At 40.7% G+C, this 17,789-nt stretch overlaps 1 protein-coding gene across 2 annotated transcripts in view; it reads right to left on the reverse strand.

Annotated features, from left to right (window-relative positions):
- wnt7bb (wingless-type MMTV integration site family, member 7Bb) overlaps positions 1 to 17,758 on the reverse strand; it is a 41,206-nt gene extending 23,448 nt beyond the window's left edge. Inside the window, exons 1-2 of one of the 2 annotated variants that reach the window (XM_024282722.2) lie at positions 16,907 to 17,758; positions 11,318 to 11,544 (exon numbers count right to left, since the gene is read on the reverse strand). In XM_024282722.2, coding sequence (XP_024138490.1) covers positions 11,318 to 11,544; positions 16,907 to 16,977 — 298 coding nt within the window. In that variant the 5' untranslated portion in view covers positions 16,978 to 17,758. Of the gene's footprint in view, positions 1 to 11,317; positions 11,545 to 15,125; positions 16,863 to 16,906 lie in introns of those variants that run through there. The other variant, XM_024282720.2, reaches the window with a different exon arrangement.
- Positions 17,759 to 17,789: the final 31 nt, after the last annotated feature.

Below are 17,789 nucleotides of genomic sequence, written 5' to 3' on the forward strand. Positions count from 1 at the left end.
TGCTGCACATCCAGGGGGCGCCAGAGAGGGAGGAAGTAAAATATGACTGAAAAATACTCTTGTTTCTGGTTGAAAAAGACTAATTTAACTGGAGATCTAGTAATTTTTCCAATCTTTAAACAAAGATATTTAAACTTTTAATATTGAAAATGTTTATGTATGAGAACAAACTGCATGGCAGTGCAGTGGTTGGATCTCCTTCCTACCAATACAAAAGCTCCAATTTCAAGACCATCTTTGGAAAATATTTTTTTTTCTTTTACAATAATCATAAATATGTATTATTTAAGTTTTGATAATTAAAATAAATGAACATATTACAGGCAGCTACATTGTTTTAGTGGGGGAAATCTCTTTTCACCAAAGACGCCATACAGCCAGTCCGGACTGTTCACCACCAAATTTGGGTACAAAATACACATAATGCATGTTGAAACCAGGTTGAATGCTGAACAAACTTTTCAGATTTAGTTAGCGACGCATGAATGGTGTCTCCTTTAGTACATGAAAGTGCCAACTGTTAGAAAATTGATCATGAAGGAGAAATTTGATGAGGATAATTGCAGTTTGTGCCTGATCAAAATTATATGAAACCAAGTCTTTCCTACATCTGAATAGATCTGTGAAAGAAAAAGCCTTGAGTGTGTTTCACGAGATTTGCACCACTTTGACATTGCACCAAGCCTCTTCCAACAGTATGTGCTGGACAGCTCGTAAACAGTACACACAGAAGAAGAAACCTCTCTCTGCTTGTTTGAACACAGTATGCTAAACGGGCGTTCAAGAATGCATGTTTACCGCGTTCTTGAACGTGTGTCGCATGCCCGGTAGCTTTAACCCTGATGCCCACTAGTGTGTCTACATTGCAATAGAATAATCGTTAATCAATCACAATGTTTACATCATGTCAGCTTCTGATGTCCATTTCTTTGCAATGCAAGCTTTACCCATGGCTTTTATTTCCAGTCCATCGTCACGGAAAAAAGACGGAAAAATTGTTTCAGGTTTCAAAATATGAAAACGATAAAAAATCCTAAATTGTTATTTTATATTTCAGCCCATAAAGTAATAATGCAGATAACACAGTTTTTCATTTTCGCCATGGGCGATGAAAGTTTAATTTTGAAAACATGGACAGCCTCAAGCGAGGAAAGCGGAAGAAACTATTCCAAATGGGGGTGGTGGCAGGACAAACCACTCCCACAGAAGCCAGGGAACGGAGACAATGGCTATGAATTCCTCCACTAATCCCTAACTACTAAAAAGCTATATAAAGCAGGACCATCTGGTGCCCTGGATTTTAAAATCAATTCAGACACCATGCTCACTACTTTTCCTTCGTTTTTCTAAATCAAATCAATACAAACATTTCACAACGTCTATTTGTGAATCCACTGTGTTCTGATGATAAAATGTGGATGAGTTAAACTTGTTTTTTTTTTTTTTTAATTGTTCAACTGCAATGCATGGCAGTCTAGATTTGCCAATACAGTGAGCATCGATACACGCTAGTTTTTCACAAAGATTTCTGGGAAATTTCTATTGCACTCGATTTTGGAATTGTAGATTCAGACAGCACTACAATGGTGAATGCACTCTATAGTGAGAAGGAAATGAATTTAGACGTAGCTAATGTAAAGTAAATAATGTTTAAGTAAAGTGGTTTCCCCACACAATGCAAGGATGATGCACCGCAGACCGACCATTGTGAATCAGGTGTTAGAGATAGTTTTGCATCAGGTTTGAATGACCAGCTCCCAAGTTAAGTACTTTCCTTATTAATTGACCTTTTACTTATTTAATGATTATTAGTAGTTGGCACATATGTGATTTTCAGTGAACCTGCTGACATAAATAACCCGTATCTGACCAGATTTCCCAAAGCCCAGTGGATCAAACCCCTTTCACACTTGGCTCTGAGGTTCTGGATTCAGATGGGTGAAAGCAAAAAAGAAAAACAGGAAGTAGTTTCTCTACATTTGAAATCCCTGCGTTCGTTTTGGTATCCCACAATTAAAAAGCAAAGCTGTCGTTCAGACAGACATTTGAGGAAAATTAAACCCAAGGAAGATCACATGCAAGAAAACAGTCTTTGCATCGTATCCCAGCATGCCTCTGGTCTCACAAGCAGCACAAACCAACAATGGCTGGCAATCAATTCCCCCTCTGAATTCACTCCTCCTCAAACAGATTGTATATGGAGTTTGGCAGAGCTTGGAATAACAGAAAAATGCCTCGCCGGTGATCCTTCTGCAGCAAAGGTTCACCTGCTCAAGTGCCGCATCTATTCTTGTGCAACCAGCCTGAGGCAGAATGATTGAACTTTTGTAATATTTCACTGCCAGTGCAACAAGAAAGCTCTTTCAGACGAATCAGGTGCATGAATCGGGACGGTGACAAACTGGCTGGAAAGTCAAACAGAGAGTAACCAGAGCAGGCCATTTTATGACAAGGGGGCCAGTGTTGGGCTTTGATGCTGAGTGTAGCCGTTGAAAGGTGTCCATTTTCAGGCTCTAATCGCTGACTTCAAGTGCATTGTAATTCGAAGGGAGCAGTAAGGTGTTCATAGGCAGGTCTTTTAAGGGAAGAGCATCTCTATTACAGGTTGTTAATCAAAGGAATGTCGGATTGCACACAGCCTGAAGCTTCACTGGGTCAACTTTTAAAAAAGGCAGGGAGAGGGACGAAAGCACAAAATCTTTTGACAAACTCAGCACAGATGAAAAACAGGATGTGAAAGTTGAGAAATGATATGCAACATTAATACAAAACACATGGAGGTAATCAAATCAAAAACAACTGCATTTAATGAATAGAAATCACATTCAAATGTGCACAAAAATGACACAAATAAATAAATAAGGGGTTTTAAAGTCTTTTTTAAAAGGTCTTTTAATTAGAATTATGACATTTTTAGCCAAAATGATTACTTTTTTTTAAATATGTTGTTTTCTAGGAATTAGTTTTCGCAGTGGCAGGAGTTCATTAGAAATTTACCTGTGAAATGTGGGATGCTGTGGATGAGGAGTAAGCCCACCCACACATCCCATCATCCATCAGTTTACACTCTCTACCACTACCTTACAGCCTCTCACAACCTCAATCCAGCACTAGTGGTGCAACAAAATGAGTGAACAATATCGGTGCTAACCAGCCGTACAGTTTTTATCCACATACCAGCTCAGATGAGTAAAACAAAGACGCTCATGGATCTTTTTGTCTCCAACTGGAATCATCAGAATAGAGCGGAGCAGGGAGCTTGTGTCCCAGCCAGAGTGTTTTCTACATCACTAATATGCCCTGTTTTAATTCATTTTTTGTCTGCTCCTGATCCACAAGGAAATACATTTTTATTTTTTCTTTATACATGTCCTCCATCATGAGAAAAATACTATAAGAACATGTTAAATACACCAAAAACACTATTTTCATCTTGAGTGGGTGTTTAAAGTTAAACTGTTTGTCTAGAAATCAGGCTGCAGGTCACATTTCACAGACTCGTCTTTTTCCTAAACCTGCCATAGCTTCGGACTGGTTTCGTTTCGAATGCTCTTATTACTTCTTAATAGACTTAAGAAAGTTGTTCAATAACAATCATTGCTTCTTGCAGAGGATAATTCCTTCCACATTCTCACAAATCCACAATGCCAAATCCTGCCAATAGCACAGCAGCTGGCTAAGCAGGAGGGGAGGAATACCAGCTCTGCTCTTGTGGAGGAAACAGAAACCAACAGTAAATGCCAGTTTCCAGTCTTTTTTCTCTGGAAGTTCATGTTACTTTTCAATTTGTCACTAAGAGCGTGATAGTGGAGCTTTCCCCAAATAAAAAAAGGTTGTCAGTAAATAGGTCTTCACCTCAGTTCTTTATATATATATATTCATTCAACATTCTCTGCATGTAACCTCTCTGAGTAAGATAGCTCCTCACCATACATGGAGGGTTCCATCCCAAATCCAGCACCCTGAGACTGTATACTAGCCATAAGGAAGGAGGCCAAGGAGGGTGGAAGCCACTATCCAGGATGAAACATCTAAGATGCATGAATATGTCAAATTCAAGGCCCCAACTGACAGTGAATGTCTCAGACAATGGAGAGCAGAGGATGATGCTGGAGGACAGAACCTCATGGGAGGACCATCCCCTACATGGGATGTACCACCGGACAATAACTGAAGTGACTGATATCAAGAAGTTCTACTAATGGCTAGAGGGGACTGGCCTGCAGGACAGCACAGAAGCTCTGATCCTGGCAGGACAGGAACAAGCCCTGAGCACCAGAGCGACAGAGGCTCAGATCAGGTGAGCAAAGAGGCGCCGGAAACATCCAGCACATAACTGCAGGGTGTAAGATGCTGGCTAGGAAAGCATAAATGGAGCGCCACAGCCAAGTAGCTGGAATAATATACAGAAACGTGTACAGAATATGGACTGGAAACCCCAAAGTCAAAATGGGAAACACCTCAGAAAATGGTAGAGAATGAGAGAACAAAGGTGCTGTTGGACTTACAGATACAGACGGACAGGATGGTAATGGAGAACCAACCAGACATTGTAGTGGTGGATAAAGAACAGAGGAAAACCGTTGTGGTGGATGTGGCAGTACCAAGCGATGGTAACATCAAGAAGAAGGAACATGAGAAACTGGAGAAATACCAGGGACTCAGAGAGGAACTGGAGAAAGCTTGGAAGGTGAAAGTGACAGTGGTGCCCGTGGTAATTGGAGCACTGGGGTCTGTAACCTCCAAACTGGAGGAGTGATTACAGCAGATCCCTGAAAAGACCTCAGACATCTCAGTCCTGCACATTCTCACTCCCAACTCGTCATATATGGAGGTATGGTTCGGACCCCCTCCGCATCACTTTTAGACGTTTTGGGTGTCCCTAACTTGTTGTTTTTTGATGTTCTGTTTGTTCCAATTTAATCACAAGTCCCAAATCCTCAGGACATGGCGCCTGGTTAGGGTACTGAGTTAAGGTACTGGTCCATGTCCTGAGGGTTGGGGACCCCTGATTAGCATCTGTGGCCCGCTACCAAGCAGCTCTTTGACCAGTGCCCGTTTGTACAAAAATTTATACGTTTATCAGGAGACATGGACCATAACCTGATATCCTAAACCTAACCTGGTACCAATTCCACGTCCATCATTGTGACTGGTACCACAACCCAAGGGTTCCAACAAGTTGGGGACTCGCATTACATCAAAAACTGACGCCGGGGGGGCGGGCCACACATCCATATGTGGTGACTTGTTCAGTCCAGAAAAGCGCAGTGCTAGGAACAGCTAAGATCCATATACATATGTTGTGTCGGTTACAAAAGTCATGTGAAAATAAACGTATCTCTGCTACATAGAGGAAAATCCTAAATTCAGTGCTATGGATTGTTATGGAGCAGCTCCAGAACAGAAAAATCGAGCAGAAAGGACGCATTAAACTTGTGGTTGGTTGATCTTTAGCTCTTGAAAAAGTCTCGACATCGTCTCGCTTCAGGTTTAAACTAAGATTGTGTGACAAAGCGGGGGAACGGATTACTGTTTATGGTTTCGAGAGCCCTAATGAAAAACTTTAAATGGGAACAGAATGAGAACTGCCGTTGCCCCTGTGCTTGATTATGATGATCTCCCTCATCATCTGCAGACTCAAATAAGGCATTGAAACATTTTCCGAGCCGTGTATTCCATGATTTCATATGCCATGCAAAGGAGCGCCATAATATATACAGGCATGGTTAGAAAACATGGCTACATCTTCAATTACAAGCAGCAAACACTGGAAACTATCGCAAGCGTGTTCATGAGCTGATGGTAGTTTGAAATTAAGGTGTTGAGAGAAAACATAATCGTCCACTTTTCCACTGTGTCTACACGGCAGAGGAGCTCTGCAGTAGCTGTGGTGTCTGTGGTCTGAACTGAAGCAGCTCAGTTCCAGCAGATACATCATCTTTCTTACCTACAGCACTGGAGTGTTACAAGCTTTACTCATGCATCTTCTCACTTGGCTTGTATATGAGAGGTCCTAAAGCTGGATAACTTCATGGCTAGCTGCATTTTTATTCTTCAAAAGATCTTTTTAAGTTTCTCTGTAAGGCTGTAGACTGTATTTAAGGTTTAGTGCTTAAGGGAGAAATATATATTTGATTTTTTTAATCAAAAAAGAACTTCATACACTCAAAATGCTTTTCACTCATTCACTTTTAAACAGTTAAGAGTGTTTTCAGGGATATGATTATTCATCTTTGTAAAAACTAATAAGCTTTTTGAACGACCTCAGATCCATATTCATCAAACTGAGATCAAACTTGATTCTCAGTCTGAGGTTACTCAACCAGAATGGTGGAGCTTTCAGGATCTTATGTTGTGGAATCAACTGGTTCAGGTGCTTTTAGATAAATCTTACAGTTAATTCCTCACACCGGGATCACACCGCATGCAGAAGAAGAAATGGAGTGCACGCAGAATCCACTTCCCCTCCAGTTCACACCAGACACGTATTTTTTTTTTCAGCTGTGGTTATTTACAGCTTCTCTAATTTACAAAAATGCCTTTCTCTCATCGATAGTGTTTTCAGACATAGAAAACCAAACTACCAGATTCTGTAGTCGACCCACTACATTTGTGTTTGTGTGTCTCAGTGTCTATTTTTGTGTTGTTCGCTATATGAGCATTTACTATATTTTCATTCATACAGTCTGTTTAGATAAAAATGATCATATTTGTCAATTATGATATTTTATTGTGAAAAATTGGTTGTATTTTGAAAATTGACAGGATTTTCTCGTGTGTCTTGGCCTAACTTCCTGCTAGGATTGACATGGATCGATTAGAGAAGACGCCGAAATGATCGCCGCACTGCAGAGGACCGCGGCGTCTGGTGTGACCTACACCATAGGTTAACAGGGCACCAAATGGAAGTGGCCTCTGTTCCGCGCCACTTCCGCTTGAAGCTGACATTAACATTCTGTTACGGATGGATTTAGGCAGTCTGTGGGTGGAAAATGGGCAAACCTGGCGTGCAATGATTTTCCAAGTAGTGGAACGCTCGGTGATCCATTCTACGGAATGCTGTAGGTGACAGGTCGTAGTGAACATGTATACGGTACATACGGGTAAGAAGGTGAGACATGTTTTTCCTCTTTTCTACCCTCTGAATCCTGGGGACTGTGCATGGGGTCAGTAAAGAGCCAGGACGCACACCTTATTAACAGCTAGTGTGTTATTAAGGACACCAAACAGCATCATCTGTTTGCCAGGTGACAAATACTTCACAATCCACTCACGACACACTGCTGTGCATTCAATTTTGTCGACGTCCCATGAGGTGAAGGGAACTGCAAGACACTCCTGTGCACCCTTTAAGATTTAGCCACACTGGTCTACGACCCTTCATAGGGCTGAACAACCCAAAATCCACAGCACCCAGTATGGGTCAGGTCATCCCCAGAATGGGTTAGGAAGGGTGACCCAAAAAGTTAAACTTGGAGTTTCCTGCTTTCATTAAAATGGGGGAAACATTTGTAATTGTCATGATTTGGCATTGACAGTGATTATTGAATTAGCTTGCTTGATAGAAGATGATGAGTTATGAACTCAAAGAATCAAAACAAGGGTACATTTATTCACAGAGGAAACGCCACAGCTGAAAATGGGCTTATTGGTCTTCACAAAGAAGAGTGGATTTATTATTTCCTGTAGCAAATATTCTGAAAATTAAAAACAGATTTACTCATTAAAATGTGAGCACAGGAACAAGGAGACACAAAAAGTTTTACTGGAAAAGTTTTTAAGTTTTTATATATATATATATATATATATATTTATATAGTTTTTTTTCTTTATTTTATCTATATCGTTTATTCTTGTATTTTATTTAGTATTACTATTTATTAATATTCTGTTTTTTTATTGTGAGTAATTTGGTTTGATACATTTAGTATAGGAAACTAAAGTCTTTATTTTATTTTCAATGTTGTACCTTATTTTATGTATTTATACAAGTCACTGTATTTAATTTGTATTTTATTGCTTTATTTTGTATTTATATATGTATATATATATACACACACTATAAGAAGCTTAGGTTTCACCTGGTTCTTCTGTCTATTTGTCAGTAGAAACCACTATTGTCACTTGTTGAGTAAACTTTAGGAAATCAAGAACTGTGGTGTTGTAGGTTTGGATTTGGATGATACACTTTCTATTGAACCACCAGAGTAGAGAATAACTTATATGGTTTAAATGCGTCCAACAAATTGATAAAATAATCTCTGCCGGATTTCATTATTTATTAACAAACTATACGATTGCCAAAGCCCAGTGTGGGTTTTGGCTAATACAAAATAAAACTTGTTGTGAAAACCGAATAAGAATGAATGATAAATGACTAGACTGAAGACTCGTCAGTGATTTCTACCTGAATGGAGAGACTTTTAGCTTTTAATCAAAACAGACTCCTGAGACAGAAATTACTCCAAAAAGAGCAGAAAACAATCACAAACCTTTAGAACCAGCTAATGTGTAAAATGGATCTTCATTATCACGACATAAAAACATTAGCTACATTTAAATTTTAAAATATATATCAATTTAGAAATGGTTTTTGTAATGCAGATTAAAGCTATTTCAGTCGAAAATGTGTTCTTTCTGATCTCTAACAGAACCGCTGGATCTGAACACAGACTAATGATCTCTGCAAAGCCTCCTCAGAATGAAAGGAAATGCAAAAGTTCCTTTGAAAACAAAAGTGCAGAGTTTTGCAGAATTCATTATAAAAAAACTAGTAAATATAATCTTATTTTTTTTCTTTTTAGTTACTCCTGTGAGCTTTCTCTCAAAAGAACCACTAACTGAGCACAAAAACAAAATAAATAGTCTTGTCTTCTTTTTGCAATATATGCTTTTCTCCCAAGATAATAAACTTTAAAATAAGATAATTCATGAAGCTTCATTTACAGTTATCCAGAATATAGAAAATGTTTGTGCAAACGGAAAGCTGACGGGCACACTGCAAAATGCAGGGCCTGTTATCATGGAGAAACTTGGATGGAATGGAATTACAAAAGCCCTGATGATGCTGCACAAAAAGATGAAAGAAAATCAAAGTTTGAGTTTGTGCTGTGACATGTGTCCACCAGGTTTCATTTTCACACATTTTTGACATTCTTCTGTAACTGTTTGTAAAAATAAGAAATGAAGACATCAAATCACAGACCACATTGCTTTACAAAGCGGTCTCTTTCAGTCCCGTTTTGTGCAATAAACAAACAGAAATGACAAGCTGTAGATGAATTTTCCTTTGCACATTAGAAAAAACACAACATCCAAGTTGTGAATGTTGTTCTGTCATGTGTTGTTTGTCAGTGTTAGTCTTTAGTGTGTACACTACTAATTTATGGGAAACCATAAACCATGACATAAACTATAAAGGTACATTAGCATCCTCAATTGTGCCATATCACTGAGCCTTTAAGGTTCTCTAACAACAATAAATGTCTTCAATTTCCCATTTTCTGTTCTATAGGATGTAATAGATTTTAAGGCACATCATCAATAAATGGTCTAATTTCAAACTTACGTCATAAGCTGCACAAAACTTTAAGGAGCATTAAGCGAAACAAAACAGAGAAAAGTCTGTCAGTCAGATTTCATTAACTGTGTTCACAGTAACTCTAGCACTTGTTTGTAACAGGCTACACGTTAGCCTCTGTGGAAGCATTAACTGCGATAGCGTATTTACCAACCTTGTTTGCAGACTTGTTGATTCCGCTAAAGCAAATGTTACTGTGACTACGCTAACTCACAACCTTGTCAGCAACACGTAACAAAATAAACAGTCTGACACTGCTACATGTTAGCTACATTAGCTTGTTCACAATAACTCCCAACCTTATTTCCAACACATAACAAACAGAATAATACCTCTAAACTGTGACTGCGCTAGCTTCCAACCTTGTTGGAAACATAAAACAACACAGTCTGACACCGCTACACCTCGGCCATGTTAGCGTATCCCACAAGAACTCCAAACCTTGTTTGTAGCTTTTAAAAAATAGTCTGATAGTGCTAAAACAAACGCTACTGTGACCGTGCTAACATGTTAGTCATATGTAAAAAAACACAGTCTGACACCGTTAGCAACATTAGCATATAAAAAAAAAAAAAACGGCCAACCTTGATGTAACTTGCAAAAAAACAATCTGATACCTCGAAAACAAACATTTTTTTGACTATGCTAACACATAAAGTTGTTAGTAATACAGAAAACACAGTCAGATACAGCAACACATTAGCCATGTTAGCATGTTCACATAAACACCCAACCTTGTTTGCTACTTGTACACAACAGTTCTGTATCGTGAAACAAATGTTAATGTGACTGGGCTAGCACTTAACTTTGTTGGTTATACATAAAAAACACAGTCCGACATCGCTATCCGTTAGCTATATTAGCGTATTCACAAAAGCACTCAACCCTCTTTGTAATAACAGTCTGATCCCACTGAAATAAACATTATTGTAACTGCGCTAACACTTCAACTTGTTTGTTATACATTAAAAAAAAAAAAAAAAAAAAAAACGTCTGGCGCTGCTCCATGTTAGCCACCTTAGCATATTCACAAAAACACCCACTCTTCTTTGTAACTTGTAACCAACAGTCTGGTACCGCTAAAGCAAATGTTACTGTGATTATGTTGGTAACACATAACAAAAAACACAGGCCAACACTGCTACACCTTAGCTACGTTAGCATATTCACAAAAACACCCAACCTTGTTTATAACTTGTAAAATCAGTCAATTTCACTAAAACAAACGTCACTGTGACTATGCTATCTCCCAACCTCATTAGTAACGTGTAAAAGAAAACAGTCAGACAAAGCTACATGTTAGCCACGTTAGCTTCTTTATAATCTTGTTTCCAACTTGTAAAAACAGACTGCCGTTTTGACAGAGCATCGTGTACTTTAGACATCAGTGAACACAACTAGAACCGATCCACGAATAAGGAAGTCTGGATTATAAGCCACACTTAAATAAAAAAAAAAGGCGTTTTTTGTGAAACCTTTTTTGTTTTAATGAAACAGCAAAATTAGTTATGTTTGTTTTACTTGTTTGTGCTGTCAGGACAATGGTTTGAGGTTCCAACACCTAAATGTCATTGAATATTTGAAGGATGAATCATAAGATGGCTCTCACACTTAAAAATTGTCTGGAAAATAAGAAAAAAAAAGCACCAAAACAAAAATAAATTCTGAAAGTGTTTAGATAAAGATGCATCAAGTAATGGGCCATTTCATTTTTGTACTAGAACCCAGACTGACCTACTCGCAGCTCCTGGCCAAAGACAGTCCTCTCCCCGAGCGCCGAGCAGTTCCAGCGTCCGTATCGGAACTGGTATTGACACTCATTGATGCCCATTTGGGCGCCTTCGCCCACAACAATAATGGCGTCTGGGCGGCTCTGGCAGATGGCCCTCTGCCGAGGAGCCAGCCCAGGAATCTTGTTGCAGATAATGTTGGCCCCCAGAGCCACCACCGAGGACAGGGCCCTGCGAACACAGGAAACACACATCAAACACACAGCAGGAAGCACAGAGGTGAATCGAGCAACTTTGCATCATAATTGAGACAATTTACAGATTTATGGAGGATCTAAAACTTACCAAGCACATCAATCAAAGATTTCTTTGAGAAAAAAATCACAAGAACTAATGAGAGCATCACCATTAATTAAGAAAATGGGAGTCTTAGCAAAGCATTTGGGTTTTTGGTTTAATTGTAGGTGCTACAGCGCGGTGAATGGGCTATTGTGTAAATAAGGTGCACAATTGCTTGGTTTTCTTCGCCTCCGACACAGCATTTATTTCTTAAACAAATGTCACAAAAACACTATATCCCATGATTTGTTTAATTATGACTTTGAAACTTTCCCAGGGGTAAAGTTCTGCCTTTAGAGACCACGTTCAATTTAGATGCATACCAAGGCGGATTTTAATGGTACGCAATTCTCAACTCAAACCGCCCCAATTAAAAAAAAAAAAAAAAATTCCTTTTTCATCTCCTCAGGAATCTGAACATGTCTGATCACCCTAAAATAGGGCTGCCACAATTTGTCGACTAATCGACTATTAAAATAGTCAACGACTAATTTAATAGTGGATTAGTTGTTACTTTATATTAAATGGACCCAGAGTAGTAAAGTTAAAAGTTATAATGGCATTGTGATAGATTTTCTGACTATTTTGGCATTTATGACGGTTGTTTTAGGCTAATTTGGAGTTTAGCTAATATTTCAGCTACATGCTAGCTATTTTGGCTAATTTAGGATTTTTTCAGTTTTTTTCAGGAAATTTGGGAGTTTAGCTAATATTTCAGCTGCATGCTAGCGGTTTTGGCTCGGATTTTTTCAGTGTTTACTAGTATTTTACTAATATTTTAGCCAGCTATCAGCTTTAGCATTTTCAGCTGTTAGCTTCAGCGATTTCAGCTAATAGCTTCAGTGTTTTCAGCTATCAATTTCAGCATCTCCAGTGGCCAAATTTTTAGTTAGTTTAAAGCTAATGATGGTTAAGATGTGTGTTTACATCCAGTTTACGCATGACTTATTGAAAAAAATAATCAGTGATTAGTCGACTACTAAAATAATCGTTTGTGGCAGCCCTACTCTAAAAATGTGTAAAACCAGCTCTGTGGTCTAGTGGCACAGTGTCCGTCCTGAGAGTGGAAGGTCATGAGTTCAAATCCGTACCAGAGACTCTACAAATGGAATCTCCCCGTTTGACAGCATCAAATGGCTCCTGAACGCGGCTGTGTCTGCAGCTCACCCCTCCCCCAGGGGATGGGTCGAGCACGGAGAATAAATTACAGCTAATTTGACTTAGCAGCAAAATTTGATTTTGGACTGTTTATGGACTTCAAAGCTGTTTGAATTGTTTCCAATATGTCAGGTATGAGAAAGGAGGCATTCGGATTTAGGCAAACAAATTATTTATATCGTAATACACAAAAATATGGTGCATAGGCTTGTGTCTGTAAGCAGGAAGATGGGTATTCCTGTGAAACAGTAGTCACGGTTGGAGACAAAGAACAAAGACACGAGTGTTGTTTGGAAATCTCCGTCAGATCCCGCAGTCTCTTTCTGGTTGATGCTTAAGCTCTTCCACAAACACAAAGCAACATAAACTGTTATCTCAAACACTTAAGCTCAAATAAATCTGAACAGCTGAGACAAGCCTCTGTTTTCAAACCGAGAAGACTCGCTGTCTCGGTCCTCACATGAAAGGGAGGTCTGTGTAGATTTTGCAAACCTTTTTACACAACAAGAACCATTAAAGCTTCGTTTGGAGAAAGTCAAATCAGAAACTTCTCGAAGGCTAAAAACGAAATCTCCTCTAAGCCGTGGAGGCGTTGGTCTGGCACATTCTGGATCCACGGTAAACACTCTGCAGCCGGCTGCTGCCTCCCGTCTCTTTGCTCTCTCTGCTGCTAAAGAGGCTTGAACTCCCCTGACCCTTTGTGACCCTCCGCCTGCATACGTGGTTGCTTACGGCAACCATGACATTCAGGCATTGCGAGGAAAGTTGTTTGCAACCTTCACTCGTTAACAAAAGCCGGTTTGTTCTCGTGCGTCGGCTTTAATCATATCGCGCACCTGCTGAAAAACCTATGAAGGATCCCTCCTGCTCTTGTGTGTCGTTCACCTGACAACACTCAGATTGGTGGTTTTCCCGGGGACGACCCACACCATCAAACACCGGAGTGAAAATTCCACAGCTAAGCTTTTAAATCCCGGCTTCATCAAAGTGCACAAATGTGATTCTGTTTGCTTAGCGTGTGGCACGCCTGCAGCCTGGGTACAGCACACAGTTGTGCAGATGTCTCATCATGTAGACTGTTAGTCAAACTACACTGACAAATGTCACAAATGTGTGTGGGAGGAAATCTGAAGGCAACTTCTGGAAAGGTTTTATGCAGCATTTCACATGATTTGATGAGTTAAAGCAACAGGTGTCAGTCAATCCATTTTCACTTTACTTTATGCTCACAAACTGTGTTGTCCAAAAGAACTCATCATAAAAAGTTGCAAAATTTGTTTAACTTCCATAATAAAGCGCACAGGTTTCATAGAAGTGCAGCGTAGCTTTTTGGAGAAGCTGCACTCCACCTCGTGGCACACACACCTACTCCATCACGTCAAACACTTTGAACCAAACTGACACACTATTAAGCCACAAGGCATGCGTCTTCCACTGAGGAATGCACTCACCAACATGCCTGAGACACAGCTCAACCAGGAGAGTGGTGAAAGGCTCTTTTATTTTGAAGGAGGCGCCCAACTCACATCCTCATAGACTCATTCATTGTGTTTTCTTTTATTTGAATTTGAATTTTTAAGCAGGTTCACATCAAAACGGCTCAGGATGATGGGTTTGTGGCTGCAGGTGGAGAATAGCAGTGTGGAAACTGAGATTATTGTGTATGCAAGTGCAACTAAAATATCTACCTTAAACCAAATAACTTGAGTCATCATTTGTGTGTTGTGTTTTAGGGCTCAAATGGTATCAGTTTGACGTCTTGTGGAAAAATTAAGAAAATGAATGATTCTCTGCTTCATCCATTCATCCAAAGAGCTGTAGAGCATCAAGCAACTGTTTGTTCCAGTGGATTTTTTAAAGAATGAAATCCTGAATAGAAGACACTGCTCTGCCTGAAGGGGAAAAGCACTGAACCTCCACATCCGATTGTCTTGAACATCTCTGCCACTCTGTGGCCAAAACGAATCCATGTAGCAGCCACCATAAAATCCAAAGAGCTGCCTGTCCTGAGTCTGCAAAAACCTTTCATTAACCATCCGCGCGTAAAAGTGGCGCGTAAAAGCTGTGCGATTTCCCACAAATACGCACCAAACGGGTTTAGTGATTGCCTGATTTCTTTCTCATTAGTGTGACTTAAAAAAACAAAGTCTTTAAATACTTATCGAACAGTCTGGTGACGAAACAACCATCAGCTGAAGCCTCCGGAAGGAATAGTGATTTGTAAATGAATTTGTTGTCAGAGTTAAGCGAGCTCGAGGATGCGCGTAATTACGCGCGCGCTTAATTAAGCCCACCCGTAATTGGCATCGACTTACAGGTAGCTGCCGCTCGTCAGGATCAGGAAGATCTGCGGGTAGTAGACTGACAGCAGTACACTGCGCGACGAGAAGATGATCATGATGACATGGAGCAAATGGCAACGATCAGACCGAGTGGAGACCGCGCGGGCAGGATGGAAAAGGAATCCCTTAATGCTCGGCTTATAGTCCCTTTCGAGGCAAATCCAATAAAAATGGAAGATAAAAAATTAACAATAAAGTCTCCGGTGAGGTGGTTTCTATGCAGCTCCAAGCTCCCGGGGCCGCGTGTGCGCCGGAGCGCGCTCTGTCATCTCTCGGCAGCGGAGGCTGTTGCTCACTGACTGTGGGATTTCGGAGCCCGGAATGATGCTGGTTTTAGGGATTCTGCATGGCAGAAAAGTGCCTCTCTTCACTCTCGTGAGAGTCGTGCCTGCCATTGGGCAGGGAGAGACACTGCTATCCGCCCACTCTGCCACAGCGGGACAATGGGGTGACACTGATCCGATCCCCGTTGGACGGGCGGAGAGCTTTCATTCATCATCACCGTACAGCCCCCGCCGCCGCTGCTGCCGCTGCCGCCGCCGCCTCCACCACAACCCCAACCATCCAGCCAGAAAGTAAACAAACAGAGGCGCTGGCTGCCCGGAGCTCGCACCTTCCCCACAGCTCCAGAAAGGAGAGAAACTCCTTACATCACTTTTTCTTTTTTGACATATTGTCCTCTAGAAAACAAACAAATGAACTTGAATGTGGAACTCAAATGTTAATGATTTGGAGAAAGTAGGGTGCGAATTATTCCTGGAAATCATAATTTTTAATCCAAAATCCTTTAAATAAAAAGACATTTTCTATATTTGGTGCAGCCTAAAATGATTAGTCGTTAGTCATGATTGGATCTCAGCTTTTGGGGCAAATTTTGATGAGAGAGAGTGCAGTTTTTTGTTTTTTTTTCCTTTATCGTCTCAGCATCAGGACTCTCACTCAACACCTGCAGGCTCCAGCCATTGTAAGAGAAGAGGGTACCATGAAAGATCTCCCCACAGTGAAAGGATGGAAGGAATGAGCGAGCTGCTTGGGGTTGGTAAACATACTGACGGCTGGATTTACTTCATAAAGCAGCGACTTGTCATGTGAGGAGAGTGACACTTCTTTTGGATTTTGCAGCTGCAAAACTACATCTTTTAGCAGTTTTTTTTAGTTTATTGATTTTAAAATAATGAAAAATCATAATGAATACATTTTAAATAATATTATCAGCAACTTTCCAGCTGCGGTTCGTGCGTAAAGCTACCCCAAAAACGATTCTTCAGCCTATAAATGTTATCATGCTCAGTAAAGGTATAAGTTAGACCTCCCTCTGTTTTAACATCAAGGTGAGCTCTTGCAAAACAGGTAAAAACTCTGGGCTATGGAATGTGGAAGTACAACTCAAGTCTGCCGCCGATTAATGCAGGTATGCAGGGGCCGAGCTTGATCTGAGGCAGAGACAGTGGCTCAGATGATCTTGCGCCACCAAAGAGGTGGGAGTTTTGTGAACCAAATAACCTTGTGACCGTGCGTTTTGCGCAAACTGTTTGCGTAAAATCCCGATCTGCGGATTTTACGCACGAGTCACTCAGGCACTGGCCACTTCCTTTGATCCGGATGTTTTTCTGTACAATATTTAAGTAAGACAGCAGTGTCAAACTGTTAAGGTCAGAGGGCATGGAGATTGTTACAAGTCAGTACAGCGCGATCCATTTTTAAGCCTCACCCACGTGACGGAAACGGCGCGTGTCTGCGCCAAAAGAACTCACCCGAGCCTGAGGTAAATGATGCCGAAACACAAGAACACGTAGACGCTCCGCTTTCGGGGGGGTCTGTGCATGGTCGTTCCCACTTTGTCCAGAGGCCATGCACTGTTACGCAAAGTGCCCACGCTTTCCTTTCCAGAGTGGCAGATTTCCTAACCCCCCCAGATGCGCGAATGCCGTTTGTTCCCCACAACATCAAGCTGGAAGTCCATGGAAATCTTCGACCGAGTCAAATCCATGGCTGGAGACAGGTGAGAGATGCTGAGGAAGACCCGAAAGGTGTCCCAGAACTCCAAAATGAAACTTCAGAGAGAGTCAGAATAGAAAGGTGAATGAGTTCTTGGAGGAAGTGCGTCCTATCCGTCCTGGCGTTAACGCGAGGATCTAATGAATTATTCCTCTTTGTTGTTGACGGCAAAACAAAACTGTCTTTGGTACATTTCCTCCAAAAAATGTTGGAACATGACTCGCTTCATGGCATTTGTAAAGCTGGTTTTCTGGAGTCATGTCAGACCCAGAGAATGTTACTGACGCACAGCAGCCAGGTAGTCTAATACAGGTAACAAAAGGGAGCGCGCCTCCTCCTGCTCCCTCCCTTCTTTGGATATGCAGTGAATGGGACGGGCTTCCAGGCAGAGCTCAACACGTGTAGTTGTTGTACAGAAACTAACGCAAAATGCGGCGACATGTCCTTTTATAGGCCTCCAGCTCAGGCTCAGCAATTGGTCATTGCCCCACCAGTGAGGCCTTGCCGGGATGGTGCCCCCACCACAACAGTGAGCCCCATAAAGTCACACATCTTTCCAGCTGTTGGAAACATAAGTAATGACACCACTGACAAATAATGAGTAATCAGGTTGAACTCTGCATGTATTTAAAAAAAAAA

Source organism: Oryzias melastigma, linkage group LG6 (genome assembly GCF_002922805.2).
Source record: "Oryzias melastigma strain HK-1 linkage group LG6, ASM292280v2, whole genome shotgun sequence".
NCBI lineage: Eukaryota > Metazoa > Chordata > Actinopteri > Beloniformes > Adrianichthyidae > Oryzias > Oryzias melastigma.